General features: G+C 38.8%; 1 protein-coding gene across 2 annotated transcripts in view; it reads right to left on the reverse strand.

Annotated features, from left to right (window-relative positions):
• The window catches only part of adamts3 (ADAM metallopeptidase with thrombospondin type 1 motif, 3), a 239,396-nt gene that overhangs the window by 113,416 nt on the left and 106,062 nt on the right, over window positions 1-19,918 (reverse strand). For both annotated transcript variants that reach the window (XM_041788544.1, XM_041788543.1), the window contains exon 5: window positions 7,310-7,506. In XM_041788544.1, the coding sequence (XP_041644478.1) occupies window positions 7,310-7,506 (197 nt within the window). The remainder of the gene's footprint in view (window positions 1-7,309; window positions 7,507-19,918) is intronic.

Consider the following 19,918-nt stretch of genomic DNA (forward strand, 5'->3'; position numbering starts at 1 on the left):
ATTCAGAACATTCAACTGACAAAAACCTTTCAAGTGCTTTTCATCTGAAACAACAGAACACACAAGCACTCTAGAGAAAATGGTCTTTTTATCAAGCAGCAGCCTCTGATGTTGAAAGCCAATGCAGAAGTGTGAAAAAACTGAAGTTCCTTGAGTGTCTACTGGAGAGCCGAAAGATTCCATTAAGGATGTCAAAACTTTAAGTACACTTTGATACTTTTACTTGTTTAAAATTATGCAATCTCTTATCAGTAATACTGAAGAACTCCTGCACACTTTCTACATCAGTTGTTGGCAGCTTATAATGTAGACAGTGTGCAGGTGTTTGCCTGCATTTTTGGTAATATTGGGTGCCTTGGATTTCTATTTTTGTCATTGTGGTATCCAGAAAGGTCTAATATCACAAAAACACCTAAGCCCCTATATTCGCAAAACAGAAATAAACACGTTAATCAGATCATATAGATCATTTCTATTTTCATCTGTAGGGTAGGTCATTTTTAAAACAACTCATCATGATGATTTCAAGGCTAAGGGGTACACATAAATTTGTATAATTAGAGATTCAGGAGGTACTTCTGTTGACCTTTTCAGAAATAACATGTGGCATCACCAGAGTCTATTTTTAGTCTGCATTAGTGATATCTTCCAACACCTACCTTTTTCATGTTTAGTTGATCTTACATGATTTAAATTCATATCTTCTGTCATAAATTAACTCATTATAATAGAAAAGATGAACTCAGAAAAAACAGCGTTTTCTAAAGTTTTGCTATTGTTAGAGAAATAGAATTCATCTGTCCGAGTGAGCAAGTCACAAATTTTTATTCTTTATTTTTTCATTTTATTTTATTAAGCTATTTTTCTTTGCAGCCAAATGAGGAGTTAAGGAGAGGATATCCACTGATGCACAGATGATGTTGGCTCACCCATAAATGATGCATAAAGATAACACATTTTTGTTCCAAGATATCTTATTTACAATTATATGATGGAGACTTGCATAATAAATACAAACCCGCTATCAAGGATACTACAGCGCCCCATAAAGGTTTCAAATGTTGGTAGTATTGATGCTGCAATGACATGCATATTAAACACACAGAGAGTAAATTCTGCCATCAGGGGACTCTCAGTTAATACAACAGCACAGTATGATGAGTTAACCCTGGAAAACACTTTTAACAGTTTTCCTTCCAAATTAAGAGAAATTTAACAACACAACTGAAACATTGGTTTATTGTTTAGTGGAAGCACTTTATTAAGGATGTCAAAACTTTGAGCACACTTTGATACTTTAGGATTCTACTTGTTTTAAAATGATGCAGTCTCTTATCAGTAATACTGAAGAACTCCTGCACCATCTACATTAGTTGTTGGCAACATATATGGCTCATTGTTCAGTAGATGCACTTTAAGAGGTGCAGTTTTTAATGAACAGTCTTTAATTCAAAACAAGAAGTAAGCTGTGGATGTTGGGGCACTGTGCAGGGGGCCTGGTCTCCACTTAACCTGAAAATGCCTTGTCAGGCACATCAGGATGGTGGGCAGGTTGGGTGATTGAACTCACACAATAAAGAGACACGTCCCATGATGATAAAAAATTAAGAATATCCCTGGTCTTGAAGACTTTTGGATTAATTTGAGGTAATGTAAGCACTTAGCTAAATTTTAAACTGTACTGTGCAGACCTTTTATGCATGTTTCAGCTAAAAATTGAGGCGTACATGTGGTGAGTAAGTCACCTGAGGGTACAGTTGGGCTGGAGGAAGGATTGACACAACCCAAGCCCTGCTCTGCATGTCCTCAGATATGACCATGTGCATGAAAAAATAATCTGTTGAAAAAATAAAGTCTACACCTTAAGGGTGCAGTAAAAGGATGGGGCGAGCAAGCACATAACTAGGGTACTAGGAGGAATAGTAGGGTTGCCACGAGCCCTTGGTCTCTTAGCAAAGGAGGTAAAAAGGCCCAGCTGAGAGAGACGCTATCAAGCTTGGCCTTGGCTTCTGAGTGACACATGTGTTTCATCTTGTGGTAAGCTTGTCTCGTCCCTTCCCCACCTTTCTACCACCCCCACCCCCCCACCCCACCCCAGGTTTTGGCACATCAGGCCCTGTGATGAATCCTTAGTGCCCTTTGTTCCTAACACTTAAGCACATGACTGTATATATAACACAGGAGTAGTCATTGTAAAAGAAAACCTTGATATAGACATTTCATTGTAAATATTCTACATATTGTAGTTTTAAGGACCTCTGCTGTGGCACAAAAAACACATCTGTCCACAAAAGGTCTCACAGCCCAAAAGTCACATCAGAGAAAAAGATTGGCTGGGCTACGTTCAAGCTTCCTAAGAGCTCAGTGGAATCCATACTTTACAAAAGAAGGAAACAGAAGAACTTTTACTGGGAAATGTTGCAATCAGACAAGAAGCACCTCAGGACAGTGACCAAGAATACAAGACACAATCAGGCAGGGCAATCATGTTTAAAGCTTTTGTCCAATCTCAGAAGTATCACTAAGATGTTTTATGGAAGCCACTTCATAGTGAAAGACACAAAAACTTGCTTGCAGTTTGCATATCTAAAGCCCCTGAAGGACTGTTAGAAAACAGACTGATTTTGATTGCATCATGTATGGAGCAAACATGTAACTTCTCACTACTTGTAGTAAATCTTTTCAAGGGGAAGCCTGGTGGAGGCAGGATTGTGCTGTGAGGGGCTTTTTAGTGTTTATTAGGGTAAAGGGGAGAAAAGGGAAAGCTCAACGGGGCAAAGCAGAGACATCCTCAATAAAAGCCTGAGCTAAGATCACCAAGGACCTATATGAAAGGTTAAAGGTTTACCTTTCATTAAAACAATGACACCAAATGCAATTCCCGGCCTGGAGGGGCATCTTAAAGGGCAATTCATCACATTTTCCTGCCCCTTGGACCATCACAAAGGGCACTTTCTAATGTTTTATCCATCATGGAAACCCAGGACAGCTGTTTCTGCTGCATGCCACCTCTGCAAGTGAACCTGACAGAACTCAAGAGGATGTGCAGAGGTGAGTGGAAAAAAAATCTTAAACTGCAGTGTTAAGCTTGTTGCATCATTTCACAGGAAGAACTGAGGCAGTAAATACTGCCTGAGGTGCTTTAACTGAGTTTGTGCAATCTTGCATCAGTGTGATATTTCTGATTTTTTCTATGAATTTGCCAAAAGAAAAAAAAAAAATCTTGTTCCGCTTTGTGCCAATGAGAAACTGACAAGACTGATAAGATGGAAAACATGATTTCAGAATGTTGAAGCAAGGTACTGAACCATGCCAGAATTAAAGTGAATAATATGTTTATGCTTTGTGAAGGTCACTGCAATTTCATACAACAAGAGCCTGTTGGTGCCAGGAACAGGATGATTTTAAAACAGCAAATGTATAAATAATTTCAGCATATAATGTTTTCAACCAATCAGAAAAATGCAATACTTTCAAAAATTTTTGTCCGTTGAAGTTCTTTCTAAGAAAGCAAACTAGAATTTGAAGTTCTATCATATCAGATCTGACCTAAATGGACTAGAAAGGGAGAAAAGCTTTGTTATTCAGTTAGAACTGGTCCTATTATGCCCTGGACACATCAAAAAACAAGGCAAATGGATCAAATCTATTGATTATATTTTTGTTTTTTTGCTTTAATATTTATTATTTGTATGTTCAAATTGGTTTATGTCTATGGTATAATGTAATGTTGGTTGGTTGTGTCATTCGTTTGCTAACTCTGGAAGGGTTAATCAAAAAACAAGGAAGGACTATTTCATTTTTAAACTGGATCCAACCCACCAACAATTTTAATGACCACATCGCCACGATCATGTCCTCAACATTATCACAATCCCCACAGCTGCAGAGGCAAACACAGGGAGAACAAGTGTCAGGATGATTTATTCCAAAAAGCCTCAGCTGACTGAGAATATCTGAGTGGAACACCTGCGTATGAAACAAGAATCATTCATGCTATATGGAGGTGTTAAATGTCTAATTTTACATGGATGTCTGTTTCTCTAAATAAATCATGACTCATCGTCCATCTTGGTATCAATATTAACTTAAAAATACTTTTGAATGCAATTCTGAAAAAAAAACGTATGTAACTTTAATACATCTCTAGTGTGTTTAAATAAATCAGCACAGTAATTTACGGTAGACTATGCTGTTTTATGGCATTTGAGCAGTGGTATCTCAGCTGTACTTTTGAATATTTTAGTTTCCCAATTGCTCACAGTGGTTCTGCGTTTGGCGAAGCACACTGAATCAGTCAAATGTATAATGCATTCTAATTTACTGATATTTCTGACTGAAAACATCAAGATGCTTCATGTCAGAAAAAATAAAGAACACATTCTATATTGCTCTTATTCAATTCAATTTAAAGCATATTTTGAACTTTGAAATTCCATACAAATGGCACTGTGGAGTATTTTGTGTTTTGCAGGTCATAATGCCATTCACCAGAACTTACATTAGGCAATATCAACTATTTTCTAACGGATCATCAGTAAACCAAAAAAGTAGTTTTTAGGGATACTTGTATTTTTTTTTAGTACATTTTCAAATCAGTACTTTTACTTCTACTTAAGTATTAAGCAAAATAACTGTAATTATACTTGGGTACTACTCTTGTACTTTTTCCACCTCTGCTGACTACACAGTAACACACAGAGAGAATCAAATCTCACCACACCCCAAAACAGCTGTTGTATACAAATTGAAGTGTTGATATCTCATGCTTTAAGATTTCAGAGTTGATTTTAACTCCTAAAGTGTTAATTCAACTCTACTCTTTTATGTGAGGCATTTGCAGCACGAGTGAAGTTATCCACTAAGAGTTATTGACTGTGCCTTTGGGTGCTCTAAAACATGCATAATACACATTTCTATAAGTATTCACTGCCTTGCTGTGAGGCTGACTCTGATTTGTTCTTGGCAGTGGAAACCCAACTTGCCACAAATTTTAAAGAGTTACTGCAACTCTGATATACTGTAAAATATTTAATACTTTCAAAGGTGCAGTTTATGTTTTTGTGGACCATTATAAACATGTGTGAAGTGTTAAATTTAAGTCTTTATGAGTTTAATTAACACTGTTAATCTTCCTGTGTATGTTACTTTATTACAGAGGTGTGACTTCACCTCAGCAACTTGGTTGGTGATCTATTCTCTTGTTGTTATTGCTAATAGGGAAAGATCATATTTCAGTGTACAACTCCTCAGTAGTTACTGAGTACTTAAAGTTGACTTTAAATTAAATACCGCTTATTTTAGTAGATTTATAGACCAGTAGTTTTACCTAAGTATATTTTAACCAGAGTAGCTGTAATTTTACTTGAGTACAATAGTCCTGTACTTTTCCACCTCTGGTTATAGTCCATGGTTACAACCAGAGTTCTGGCTTAGTCAGTGGTTTTCAATATCAATGAAGAAAGCTAAAATCACTACTGAAGTTCCTCATTTTTTAGTTATTGTACAGGACGCATGGTCACCCGTAGATATCAAATGTAGATCTGTGTATCATCTGCGTAGTCATGGTGACTCTTTTTATTTTTTATAATGTTAAAATGTTTAAAAAGAAGAGGCTCCAAGACGAAGCCTTGAAAAATTCCACATGAGATTATTGTCTGCTTTGATGTGAAGTTATCTACGGACACAAAGTAGTCCCGGTCATTAAGTAAGACTAAACCCTGAAGTGACATCAGTAGCCATAAGTCCTGCATCACAGTGTAGCTAACATACGTATATGTTTACTGCTGCTATATAGTTTAGATAACTGTTAACGCCAAGCTCTAATGTTAATATCATTACAGTGCGGGCATTTTCATGTATTTTATGATGTAATTGTTATCTATTTCTTAGATGTGTATTATGTTGACACAAAAAATAAATGCCATACTGAGATGATGACGCAGAACTCTGATATAACCATATTTATATAACTATTACAGCATTAGATGAATAGACAAAGATCATCATTTTTCTTGCAGATTGGGTTAGATTTACAGCCAAGTGTACTGTTGACGTCTCACTGCAGTACCTTAAGTATTCAGTAAAAACAGAGTTTGGGAAGTTTTAATTATTCAGTTATTAATATTGGGGCATAAAATTAGGAAGTTTTCACAATTTTGCAGAATAAGAACAGATTAGACACACTTGAACGGATAAATAAATAGCAGCCAGGTTGAAGTGACATAAATTATGCATGACAAATGATCAGGGATCCAGCTGGTGCTTTCTGCAGTCGACAGATAGCAGTTTTAACAATTGACATACTCAATATCCCTCCGATAACATCTAAGGAAGGACTGTTAGGCTCATGTCATACTCATTTGGTTCCTGATGATCGAATGAAGCTATACATCCCATCCAAAACCACAACCTGCTTGTCAATGATTAGATTTGTGTCTATGAATCTGTTTTGATTCCGCTTCTTGTTTTGACAAGTCATCAACAGCAGGAGACATTGTTCATTTGTAACCTATCAGGATTTATGTGTTCATGTGTGGCAAACAATCCTCTCTTATCCATGCCTGTGTACTTCAGGGAGGCTTTGAACATCAGCTGAGTTGTTGCTGAGGAACAGCAGCAGCAGCCTCCAGAGTGAAGCTAGTCTCTACACAAAAAGCATGCGTGCAACCATTTGATCAGGACACAGTCCCTTAGTCTCTGCCTGCATTCATATGTCTCATTAAAGGAATGCCTTGCCATGCAGTTGCCGAATGCTGGTCAGTTTTCTCCTCCACCAGAGACCCTTTTCTGTGAAGTGTCTAATGAGCAAACACTACAACTATAATGAGTTTCCAGAGGAAAATGAACGCTAGGATCACTTCATGCGGCCCAGCTGAGGTGCACCTACACCTCATGCACAGACATCAGTTTAGGCTTTTATGCCTTTATTGTAGATATGACAGTGAAAAGGCTACAGGCAGCCAGTATCTACAAATTCTAGGTACGTTCTGTCCCTGTGGATTCAAGACCAAAGCAGGGACTTTCACATGGACTGTTTTTGTTTTTTCTCAAAGAATTTACAAATGTTAAGAAAATTAAGGATTAAATACGGTTGATCCTAACTAATAACAAAGCCTCATGGAGGAACCACTTCAATGGATATAGCAGATTCCAGACAATTTGGCTCTCTGTTTCCACAGACTTTATCTCACAGTGTAAAATCAGTCAACTCAGACGACTAAAATACCAATTCTTGTTAAATCTAATTTAGCACAAATAGCAATTCAAACACAAAAATTGTGGAAAGATGAAGCTGGCAGTCACTTACAATATTCATAAGCGTGAGGAGGTAATTCTGCACATGCTCCTTGCCATGAAACCGAACCACTGAGTCATCGACGCCCAACAGAATCTCAATGTTATAGTCATCCTCCCCAACGTCTCTACGGTAACGGCGGCGGTGGACAGTCTCATTGACCTGACGGGTTACAGAGTCCAGGGTACCAGGTACATCCAGCTCCGGCTCTGTGCAAGGAGATAGAAATGTTGAGATCAGTGATGTGTATCCATAATAAAAGGCAAATACAAACCTACTGGAGACGAGTCATTACCACTGATATCTTTATCAAAAACAGTGTCTTTTGTTTCACTTTGATCAACTGTTCCATTATATAAAGACTCATCTTAAAAAGGCAGTACTGCCACTGTCTGAGGGATGAATTATTATTTGTAACTGTTAAAAGCTGTCGCAGGACTTCTGAGCATAAAAATTTAAACGTGTTAGATACTTGATGTCACAATGTGCTTTTAGAGTAAGAGTAATGTACCCTGGTTGTTTCATTTAGTTGCCTCTGGTTCTTGGAGAGAATTCTTTATTTTAAAACTGCTTCAATAAGAACATGCAAGGATTTTGTAGTTTTGATTTAACAAATCAAACAATGTCAGTGTGTAATTTGTAAAACTCATTTACTGCTGATTTTTATTCTTGTCGTTTAAGAGAGAAATATTCATCAACAGTCGTTTCCTTTGCAGCCCAAAAAATGTCAGAAATCAAACCTGAAGTGTAACAGTAAAGGAAAAGAAAAGAGCACTTTCAAATTTGATTTTTCACTGAGGCAAGTTGCCTGACACTGGTATGCCTTGTGTACAGTTTAGGAGGAGATTCAACTCTCCATGCCATTCTTGAGCAACCTGCTAGTTTTTTTTTGTTTTTTGTTTTTTGTTTTTTTTTAGGTTTTTGCCTTCTCTGGACAGTTCAGCTGAAGAGATACACAAAATAAAGACAGAGAGAGCGGGGTAAGACTTGCACCAAACATCGCCAGGGTCAGGATTTGATCTCAACCAGTGTGTCGGGGGCTGTAGCCTCTGGGTGCCTGCTCTACCAACTGACTGAAAATCCGGTGTCTTAGCAAGCTTTCTCAAGAACTGTGGCTGTGCAGGAACAGAGCATGAAGGCATGCTGCTAAGTATACCAGGTTTATCAAGTCAGATCTTTAGAAACTTATATTTGAACATGAATAAACAATCTCTCTGCAATAAAACAAGATCTTTCATGTTGGTAGTATTCTGGTGTCAGTATATAGAAAGAGTAGAATTGACCAAGAGTTTCAGCTCAAAGCTCCTGTGAGGAAGATTTTATTTCATGCCTCCCCCTGGGGTCAACATGTATCTCTTATCTCTATGCTGATAATGATCTTTACATGTACAGGCAGTTGATGGTCTTCTCTTGGTGTGTCTCTTTATCCCGCTTTCTCTCTCTCTTTCTTAGTTGTGAACTGTACCTCTCTGTGCTTTATTAGGTCTTTTGTGTGCCTGGAGTCTGGGCTGGACTTTATCATGACTTGGTTTTAACCCCTTAATGCCTGTTGTTGCATATTAGATACATACTGTTATGATGATGTTGATGCATCTAACAATCCAGCTTTAGATGCAGTCTCAGTTTTGCAGTGTAAAAATTAAGGCTTTGCCCTAATATCATTTATAGCTCCTGAAAACTGCTGTCAAAGGCTTTTCCCTTGTTAGGAGACAGCTGATGGCTCTTAGACTGACAGACACCTGATTCCTTTTTTAATTTTATTCTGACAGAGTATTTCATTTATTGCTGGCTAGTTAGATACAGAGGTTTGACTCACAGCAAGCAGATTTCTGGTTTGAATCTCGATCAGACAGGGCGTCTCTGTGTGGAGATACATGTTCCCCCTGTGCATACTTTCCCTGGTACTTTGTCTCCATATGTTAGCCCAGTGATTGAATGATGACCAGTCCAGGGTGTACCCTGCCATAATTCCACTGACAGCTGTAACCCAGAATGGGATAAACAGTGTAGATAATGGATGAAAAGTTAGATGTAATTTCAACAACACTGCCTCTCAAAAATGTTTGTTTTGATTTTATCATTTCATTCTATTAACCTTGTAATCATTAAATCCAACTGGGATAAACTCAAGAGCATCATAATACATGATTATCAATGAACCCTATCAAAAATGCCAATATTACATCTGTAAAACTCCATTGTTGTATTGTTTCATTCAGCCTGAATTGAAGGAAACCAATTATATAACCAATAACATCCATTTCCTGAGGCAAATGGTCAAGGTTGCATTTTGATCATCGTTCATAATGAAGGCTTAGACTGTTGGCCCACTCAGGTAAACCCATGCTATTGACTCCTGAACTGATAATGCTGAGAGAGAAAACATCAAAACTTGATACCTGTCAGGAGTGAAAGGAGAACAGATGTCGGATAATCCAGGAAAAATCACAGCCTATACACCATGATTACATAACAGGCAAATCAGATTGGAGTTCTTCTCCTCTGAACCTTCCGAATCAGACCATGAAGTTGCTAATGCTCTCCTTTTATGATGTATTTATCATCGCCCTAATACTGCTGCTGCTGAAGGCTGGGGCCATGCCCGTCAAGCCTCTCAGGGAGTGATGATACAGAATCCTTCATCTAGTCCCCTACAGCAATCCTGACAGGAGTAAATGATACCTGTTGATCAAGAGGAAGCAGACATTCTTTGCTTTAAGCTAGACTTCCTCACCAAAGGAAGTGCTGGAAATTCAGTTTCCTTCAATAAATGAGCAGCTTGGTTGTTCTTAGAAGTAGCCGGTAGGAAAGTTTCAGGTTGAAACCCAAAGGAGAATTATTTTGGCAGAGAAGTTCATCAGGGTGTCTTTGAGCAAGACTGTCTTCCCCTAGTAAACAGACAAGCTGTGATTACACCTATAATTTGTTTGGTTTGAACCATGGAAAATTGCACTTTTGCTGTAAGGTTTATTTTGATTCATCTTTAGTCTTGTCTTACATAATTAGAATATAAACAAAGTGAACTTTCAGGGCATAACAGTTTTCAAAAATATAAATTTTTGGAAATTCTCTACATTTAAAACATGTACGTAACAACTGTCCTTTTTCAAAATTTAAAGATTTAAAACTAAATGAATGCAGACTTTGAGTCAAAGGGAAAAGAACACTAAGAAAACCAAAATGTATGCTTGTATGGTATCACATTCCATTTAACTTGATTCTACCATTATATTCTATCTATTGCAATGTATCAATGAATTTCCTTTGGAAACAATGGCATATCTATGTATCTGTCGTCTATCTATGTTGGTAATATATGGTATGGTACAGGATGGCATGGGATGGGATGGGTGGGAATGGTATGGTATGGTATGGTATGGCATGGCATGGCATGGCACAGCACGGCATGGCATGGTTTGGTATGCTACAGGATGGTATGGAATGGTATGATATGGTATGGTATGGTATGGTAAGGTAAGGTATGATATGGTATGGCGTGGCATGGTATGGTAAGGTATGATATGGCATGGCATGGCATGGCATGGCATGGGATGGGATAGGATGGCATGGCATGGCATGGCATGGCATGGCATGGCATGGGATGGGATGGGATGGGATGGTATGGTATGATCTGATATGGGATGGCATGGGATGGAATGGTATGGTATGGAATGGTATGGTATGGCATGACATGGCATGGCATGTATGGTATGGTATGGAATGGTATGGACTGGTATGGTATGGTATGGTATGATATGATATGGTATGGGATGGTATGGTATGATATGGTATGGTATGGTATGGGATGGTATGGGATGGTATGGTATGGTATGGTATGGTATGGTATGGGATGATATGGTATGGTATGGGCTGGTATGGTATGATATGGGATGGTATGGGATGGTATGGTATGATATGGGATGGTATGGGATGGTATGGTATGGTATGGGATGATATGGTATGGTATGGGCTGGTATGGTATGATATGGTATGGGATGGTATGGTATGATATGGTATGGTATGGTATGGGATGGTATGGGATGGTATGGTATGGTATGGTATGATATGGTATGGTATGGGCTGGTATGGTATGATATGGGATGGTATGGGATGGTATGGTATGGTATGGTATGGTATGGTATGGTATGGGATGGTATGGTATGGTATGGTATGGTATGATATGGTATGGTATGGGATGGTATGGGATGATATGGTATGGTATGGTATGGTATGGTATGGTATGGGATGGTATGGTATGGTATGGTATGGTATGGTATGGGATGGTATGGTATGGTATGGTATGGTATGGTATGGTATGGGATGGGATGGTATGGGATGGGATGGTATGGTATGGGATGGTATGGTATGGTATGGGATGGTATGGGATGGTATGGTATGGGATGGTATGGGATGGTATGGTATGGTATGGGATGGTATGGTATGGTATGGTATGGGATGGTATGGTATGGTATGATATGGTATGGTATGGGATGGTATGGTATGATCTGATATGGGATGGCATGGGATGGAATGGTATGGTATGGGATGGTATGGGATGGCATGTTATATGATGGTATGGAATGGTATGGTATTGTAGGTATTGTGTTGTACTGTACAGTCCCATATTGTACTGTATCACATTGTACAGTAATCTATTATCTATATCATGTCATATCACATAAAATATTATCATGTATCATCATTTATAATATCAAACATCATATATATATATATATATATATATATATATATATATATATATATATATATATCATACATCATCACAACATCAAATAAGTTTAAAAGAAAGTCTAGTGTGAAAGTACATTTAACTTGTTTGTTGTTTTGCTAATAGTCATCAGATTGGTCATTAGAAGGTTGAAAGATTACATGGCCTTCATAATTGTGTTCAGTTATTAAGCTGGATATGCATTAGTGCAAGGCCTTTCAACCAGAGGTATGGTACTCCTATTCAAAATAACAGGCAGCACTATAGGCTTCAATGAAGGGTTCACAAACTAATATGTGATGTCACTATTGCTCCATCCACTTCCCTCATGCAGTCTATGATTTAAGTCCTTCACAGTTCAATTCATGATCCTCTAACAGAAGGTAATCGTAACTTGAGAGACACAATCTTCCATCTGGTAATACCCATGAACCTCTTCCTGTATTCTGCTTGCACACTGCTTGCCTTGAAGTAAAATCTGAGTTCGCGTAGGTTCAAGCAACCCATTTGCAAACAAACCAGGGTTGGTAAACAAAACTCACATGGACTCACAAGCAGCCTGTGTATTAAGAAGTTTTGGTGAGTTCTCATGCTGCTGTTTCAAAAAGTCAGGCAGTGGGAGGAATCCAAACAAATCTGGTGTGAGTGTCTGTAAGTTGAGTTAAAAATGTGTCTGGAATAACCATCCTAGGAGAGAGAATCAATTGAGAAGTAAATCAGAGTGAGAATCAATGAAACTGTTTGATCACTTGTCAGGACTGGCCTGGTGTGCAGATAGAAATTTTCAGATGTCTTAGTGCATTGCAAAGAGCTCCTGATGCTCTGTGAACTTCCCCAGAATAAATAAATGTTTAACTAAGAGGAAAAAGTCCCATTTTTTATATTTCATCCACTCTGGGTGAAGATACTGGGCTTGGGCCCATACTTGGAAATCTCAAGCCATAAATAAAAGCACAGGCCATTTTTCATTTTTCCAGGGATGCTTAGGGCCACAGACAGGGCCAGTGATTGAGTGGAGTGGGAGCTAAAATAAATACGAAGACATGGCTGCCACCTCAGCCCTGGCCCGACTCCTACAGTGTTGGGATTGTGAAGTGCATTCCTCCTCTCCGCCTCTCCCGTCATGACACAGGCATTCTTGTGCGGCAGCCCAGCCTACTCCCTCCCCCTCCTGAGTAAACAGGCTCTCTGAGGTCCCTACTTCAAACGCACAGGACTTCCCCTCAGCAGTGCTCCTTAAGACCACTAGTGTGCTTCAGTCAGCTGCCTCCTCCTCCTCTGCCTCGCCCCATCCTACCCCACCCTGGCCCACAACCCAGTCCCATGGGAGCCCCACCGTGGTGCGGCAGTAGCAGTTTGAGATGGGAGAGGCCCCCAGCCAGCTCCTGCCCACACGTGGCACTGAGCGGCAAGGTGGCAACGAGGCCAGCCAGAGCTGCGCTCAGGCTAAAAATGGCATACAGGTAGGCGACAGGCAACTTGCCATCAGCCTGGAGTGGAAATCTACTTGGTCTGCTGTGACGCCATTACGATCCATGCTGCACTGTTAACACACACTCTCTTCAGCAACCTCATTAGAGGAAAGGACAGAGATGCAGAGCCAGGCTGACATATTGTTAGGCCTGGGAGAAAGATTTTTTTTTTTTTTAACCAAAACAAAGCAATGCATTATTTATATTCAGAATTATGAGGCTTATTTATCTAATCACACTAGTAGTTGATTAACATGCTTCCAGAATGTCATACTTGTGGGAAATAATTCGCATAAATATCTGTACAGCTTGGTAGAAACAAAGCTCTCTAATTAGCCATTTGGTATTCAAAGGTTTTCAGAATTTTCATCTTTTTTATGAAGATTTTGATCCGTTGTCATGCTGCGTACTACCCAAACTTACATTTTCAACATTTCCAACATTTAAATGATTAATGAGAAGGTACACAGCAGGGAGTGTACATAGGTTTTGTTAAAAAGACATGGCTTTTTCAGTTGATTTTTGCAATATTTTCCATTGTTTTTGTATGTTTTCATAGTGTGTTCAGCATACATTTGCAGATGTTTTCAATAAAGTAGTTTTGGCCAAAAATGAACTGAGACACTGAACAACAGGAACCCAACACAGAACCTTGAGGTACACCATCTGACTGCATGTCTCCACAAAGAGCCCCACTTATTAAAACTGTGTCCCACTGAAAAATTTTTAAGACATCCATGTCAGAGCCCAGATTAAAAAGAAAAGCAAAAAGAAGCTGTATGCAGAATAAAATGCTTTTCAGTAATTCAAAATAAACAGCTATTTCTGTCTAGCTGAGGTTTCTTTCACCTGCTTTTGGGTAGAATACATGTGCTGGTAGATTGGTTGGGTTAGAAGTCAAACATCCATAACTGTAAACAGAGATTACCATCATTTACAGTGCTGTGAAAACATATTGATCCCTTCATGATTTCTTATTTTTTTTTAATATTTGTTACACTTACATTTTTCAGATCAAACTAATTTTATGATTTTGTTAAATTATTAATTAACTGATGAACCACAGTTTTTGAAACCTGAATGCTATGTCACAAGCCAAACCCAGGCCTGGTTACTGACCCTTAAATTACTTGCGGCAGCCTTTAGCCTACTTCACTTTGTCAGACAGGTTCTTACTACATGATTTTTTCGGTTGTTCATGACTGCACCATGTCAGACTACAGAACAAAATCTTGTCCCATTATGGCCGACAGTATCCCGACCACTCATCATATGCTGACGTGTCTCCACGAGAGTGCGCGTTCACAGGTTGTCAGGGGGATGCGGGTCAAGGAGTGTCAATCACTCTATAACAGAAGTGCTCTGTGTGATTGTAGTGGTCTTTTTCTCAAAAAAGGAAAAAACAACAATAAAAAAAAACAATTAGGGATTGTTTTTTGGATGATGGATAACAATTATGGATGCGTCAAGAGGAGGACAATATGGACTGGCTCTCCTTTAGATAGAATTTTAGGTTTATATGTGATAAAGTATAGAAAATTAAATAAAATATACACATTAGTTTACCAGAGGGAGATAAAGTAAGGATTCTGATAAATGATGATGCAAAGATAAGGAACAAATGTTCTCTTGTTGGTAGGCCTTGGGATGACGTCAGGTCAGTGTGTCAAACTAGATGACGATGCATGAAAATTCCTGACATGCAAGTCTTGTTGAATTGTGGATGCTTGGATGTGTTGTTACTTATGTCACAAATGGTCTTGCCGTACTACAAGACCATTTGTCATTCCTCATCTGAAGAAATTCAAAAACAGATGGGAAACCAAGCCTCTGACATCTATCAGTCTGGGTTACAAAGCCATTACTATTGGACCGTTCAGACTGGCAAGCGCTTTTGTGCTGCGTGTTGGCCTTGTCTCCCTACTGCCAAAGCCCTGACACTCTTCAAAAGCTCTACCTCAAAGTGACTTTACTATTATCACCACTAAAGAATTCAAGATAAAAGCAGTCTGTGCAAACAACAGTAGTTTCTTTGAAGAAGTGCTTAACTGAGATTTCACTTTAGAAAGCATTAACTGGAAGTGTACTTGTACTGTGTCTATCTTTCCTGTGACATATTATACATGTGAAATAAAATTTTTCACTAATAGTGGAAGTTTAGAGAACCACTTTATCAAACTGGAGCTTTTCAGCTTGTGATCTTCATCAGCATCATCAAGAAAAAGACTGCAAATATACTCTTCCAATGTGGATGTGCAAATTTGCTACAACAAAGTAAAAATGGCCATGTTTTTATCATTTTCCTGTCCATTTTGGCCAATAGCCAAGAAAATAGGTGCCCGCTCTATTCCTTTGGAATCGCTGCTCATTAGACATGCGCCCAAGGTACGTGACATGTGATGCTAATGAAGACAGCCTGAAAGCCTTGACTTGTCAACATGCATATCCAGCTATGTCACAGCCTAGATGTGCGTCTCATATGCAGTCTGAAACAGAAAAGGTCTTTGGGATTCCAGCGAACTACTGCAAGAGCCATTATCCACAAAAGGAGAAAACTTGGTAGAGTAATAAACAGAAAGGCTCATCTCACATTTGCCAGAAACATCTTGATAATCCCCAAGACGTTTGGGAAAATATTCTGTGGACTGACAAACAGAAGTTGAACTTTTTAGAAGGTGTGCAGCACATCTGGCATAAAACTAGCACAGCATTTCATCTAAAGAACATCATGCCAACAATCAATCAATGGTGCTGGTAGTGTGATGGTCTGGGGTTGCTTTGATGCTTCAGGACCTGGACGACTTGCCATAGCTGACGGAAGTTCTGCTCTCTACCACAAAATTTCTAAAGGAGAACTTTTGGCTATCAGTCTATGATCTCAAGAGCACTCGGGTTATGCAGCTGGACAATTATCTGAAAGACACCAGCAAGACAACCTCAATCTGACTTAAAAAAACAGAAAGTTTTGGAGAGGCCTAGTCAAAGTCTAGACTCAAATCCAACTGACAAGCATTGGCATGACCTTAAACAGACCATTCATGATTAAACCCCCCCAGTCTGACAGAATAAAACAGTTCTGCACAGAGCAGCGGACTAAAATTCCTCCACAGCGATGGGGAAGAGTCATTGCCAGTTATTGCAAACGCTTACTTGCAGTTATTGGGCCAGATCTACTAAAATCTCAATTTGCGTGTACTAATTTGAGTGCGCAATCTAGAATTTTGCACTTTGGGTTGGATCACGGTTCGCGGGTGATTTACTAAGAGTGAATGCGCAAAAGACAAGAGGTACAAACATGTTGGAGACACGCCTATTTAAATGAGGATTTTGCGTGTTTCATGATTTGCAGCATGAGAGCCGAACACGCAAAATGAAATTCAACCTTACAGAATTAGAGGAGTTGATGGATGAGGCCAAACACTTAAATGAGCTACAGCAAAGAAGCCCTCGGGGAGTCGGGGAGAAGAAAAATAGTTTTCCCTGTTAGATTATGCTTCCTGGATTTGGGTGTTTTGTTTTTTTTTTTTTTGCTGTGTGGATTTATTGTGGGGTTTTTTTTGGAGGAGATTGGTGGATTATACTTTCGTGTTTGTGTTTACATGCATCATAGACATTTTAAAAAGAATTAAAAGACACTTAAAAGTGCTCGGATAAGGACGGGGTTGCTGTTTTCGTTAGATTTGGACTTTTAGTTTATTATGAAATTATAAAGACTTAGATAAAATCTTTAACTTTGTTGTGACCTACTTTTCATTTGAGTTTACGCACGATGTGCGCTTATGTTCTGGGAGGTGTAAGTTAAATGGGAAGCACTTTAAAGTTATTATGTTCTCTTGAGAGATTAATTGATTGTATTTGTTCAGAATTGTTGTTTATTGCATTTTGATATATTCTTTACTTTAAAAGGTTTTCTTTTTTCCTTAAAAGTTCCCCCTTGTGGGAGTTTAATGCTAGCTTGAGAAAAGTTAAGTGTTACAACTTCACACAGAACATCAGAAAAACGGGACTGGGAGATCCCAGCTGTGAAAGCTACCATACACTGGAATGACCCAGATGCAAAAAAAAGTAAACTTGCAAAGAGATTTGTCATTGCAGATATAGCGTGACTCCTCGTCGTGGCTGGCTCCAAATCCACTCTGAGTTCCTCCAACAGCTCCAAAATGGCAAGGCTGGATAGGCGATATGTTTTAATGACTGTTTCCTCATTCTTTCCAAAAGTGTTCACACAAGAGTGAAAAATGTGTTCTCTGTGTCTTCTTTCATCATTTCATTTCTCCTTCTTGCCACAATAACCGCAGCCATGTGTGCGGGATTACGCATACAACAGTTGCACAAACAGTTTTCGTCTTCCTTCAAGACATGTTAAATATGGAAGCAGTTTCTACGAGCAAAATTGCTTTCAGGTTTGATAAATCGCTTTGCGTGCGCTAAAATAATATATTTACATTTTTTCCTCCCAGCACACGCACAACTGTGTGTAAACGCCCCATATTGCATATTCATTGCAGCGAACATACTAACTGGATGCAGCTGCGCTGTTTTGCACCTTTGAAGGACGCAACCCTTAGCGCACACTGTTAGTAAATCAGTTTGTACATTTTTTTGTGTGTACAATGAGTTTGCACTCGTTTTTATACACGCAATCCTTAAGCAGATCCGGCCAATTGTCGCCAAAGGTGGTCAAACCAGTTAGGAGGTTATTACTTTTTCACACAGGGCCAGTTATATTTAGACTGCCTTTTTCCCTTAATAAATGAAATCATCATTTAAATACATTGTTGTATTGAAGTGTGTTATCTTTGTCAATTATTAAAATTTGTTTGAAGATTTTTAAAAAAAATAAGTGTGACAGATATGCAAAAAAAAAAAAAAAAAAAAAACATTTCCCACCAGAAATGTCGATATATTTAAAGGGAATGAAAGATTTATTCATGGAAAATGTATCACCATATGACAGTGACAATAAGCAGCATTTTGCATTGAAATATAAGCAGTAATCCCTTTATTTTTCTTTGTGTTCTGTATTTGAGCAGCAGGATTTGGCCTACATTCTGTGCTGCTACCCATGAAATTATACAAAAACACATCCTAAGTTGAGATATGAATTTGCATGAAATCTACTCTGTGAGCTGAATCTAATTTGTCTCATGGGGCAAAATCAGACAGGGTTGAAACAAAGTGGAACAAATGGTACAGCAGAAGGAGCTAGGATGTTTTTCATTCATATACAGTACTGTGCAGAACTTTTAGGAGTATTTGGGCCAAAAAAATTAGTCCAAAATGAGCTCTGTTTGTGGCGAGCAAGCACGTGAGGGCACCATTGGGCAGGAAGGAGGACTGAAACAATCCTGGTCATGCTCCGGTTTTCCTTGATATAGATTAGATATAGATTATTGATTACCAGGGCCATTGGAAAATAATCTGTTAAAAAATAGCAAAATCCACACCTTCAGGGTAGAGAAATGGGTGGATGTGGCCAGTACACATGGCCATGGGTACTTTGTAGGCAGGTAGTAAGGTTGCCACAAGCCCCTGGTTATGATGTGGATGTCCCATGTCCCAGAAGACTGCCGGCAGTCTCTGGGCATTTAACCAGGGGTGAAGAGGCCCAGACAAAAGAGATGCCATTGAGCTTGACCTCCACCCTGGGTTTGAAACTATTATTGCAGACATTTTCCTTAATTATACAATTATAATATAATTCTACAGATCTTAAGTGTGAGTAAGCCTGACTAGCTAACTGTCCAACGTTCAGAAACCTGAACTGATCATAGAAGAAGCTTTGAATTTAAGTCAGAGAGGTTAGTTGGGCTTAAGTCAATGTGATCATCCCTCTGTATTAGCTCTAGAAAGACATCTGACATACTAGAGAAGAACAGATATTTTTTAATGCACATACATCTACATGTTGTGCAACAAGTGCAAGCCACTCTTGTCACTCTTACACTGGCTTCCCATGGAAACCGGTAACTTCAAGAAGGTCTAAAGTGTGACCAAACAAACTGTGAAAAAAGGGTGTCAGGAGACCCTATTAGAATATTGCCTCTACAGCGGCTGCTGAGAAGAAGAGATCTCAAAGGAGCAGCGTAAACAAAGCACAGAAAAAGACACCCTATAAAATCATTTAACATCATACATGAACACCTGTTTTTCATCATCTGTTATGTCCTGGTGAACACTCAAAACACGTAAACATTCCTGCTCAATAAAGGATAACCACAGTACTGATTACTAAGAAGGTCTAAATACTATTTTTTTATATACGATGCATTGCTTTTATAATTGTAGCTTAAAAGCTAGTGCTTAGGACGAACAAGTACGTTTCTGCTGCAATGAAGGCCATCGTAAATATACACAAATATCTGCCAATAAAAAAAAAGATTCTTGTGCAAAAAAGTGGAGCCCTCTGTAGTGAACAAC

Source organism: Cheilinus undulatus, linkage group 5 (genome assembly GCF_018320785.1).
Source record: "Cheilinus undulatus linkage group 5, ASM1832078v1, whole genome shotgun sequence".
NCBI lineage: Eukaryota > Metazoa > Chordata > Actinopteri > Labriformes > Labridae > Cheilinus > Cheilinus undulatus.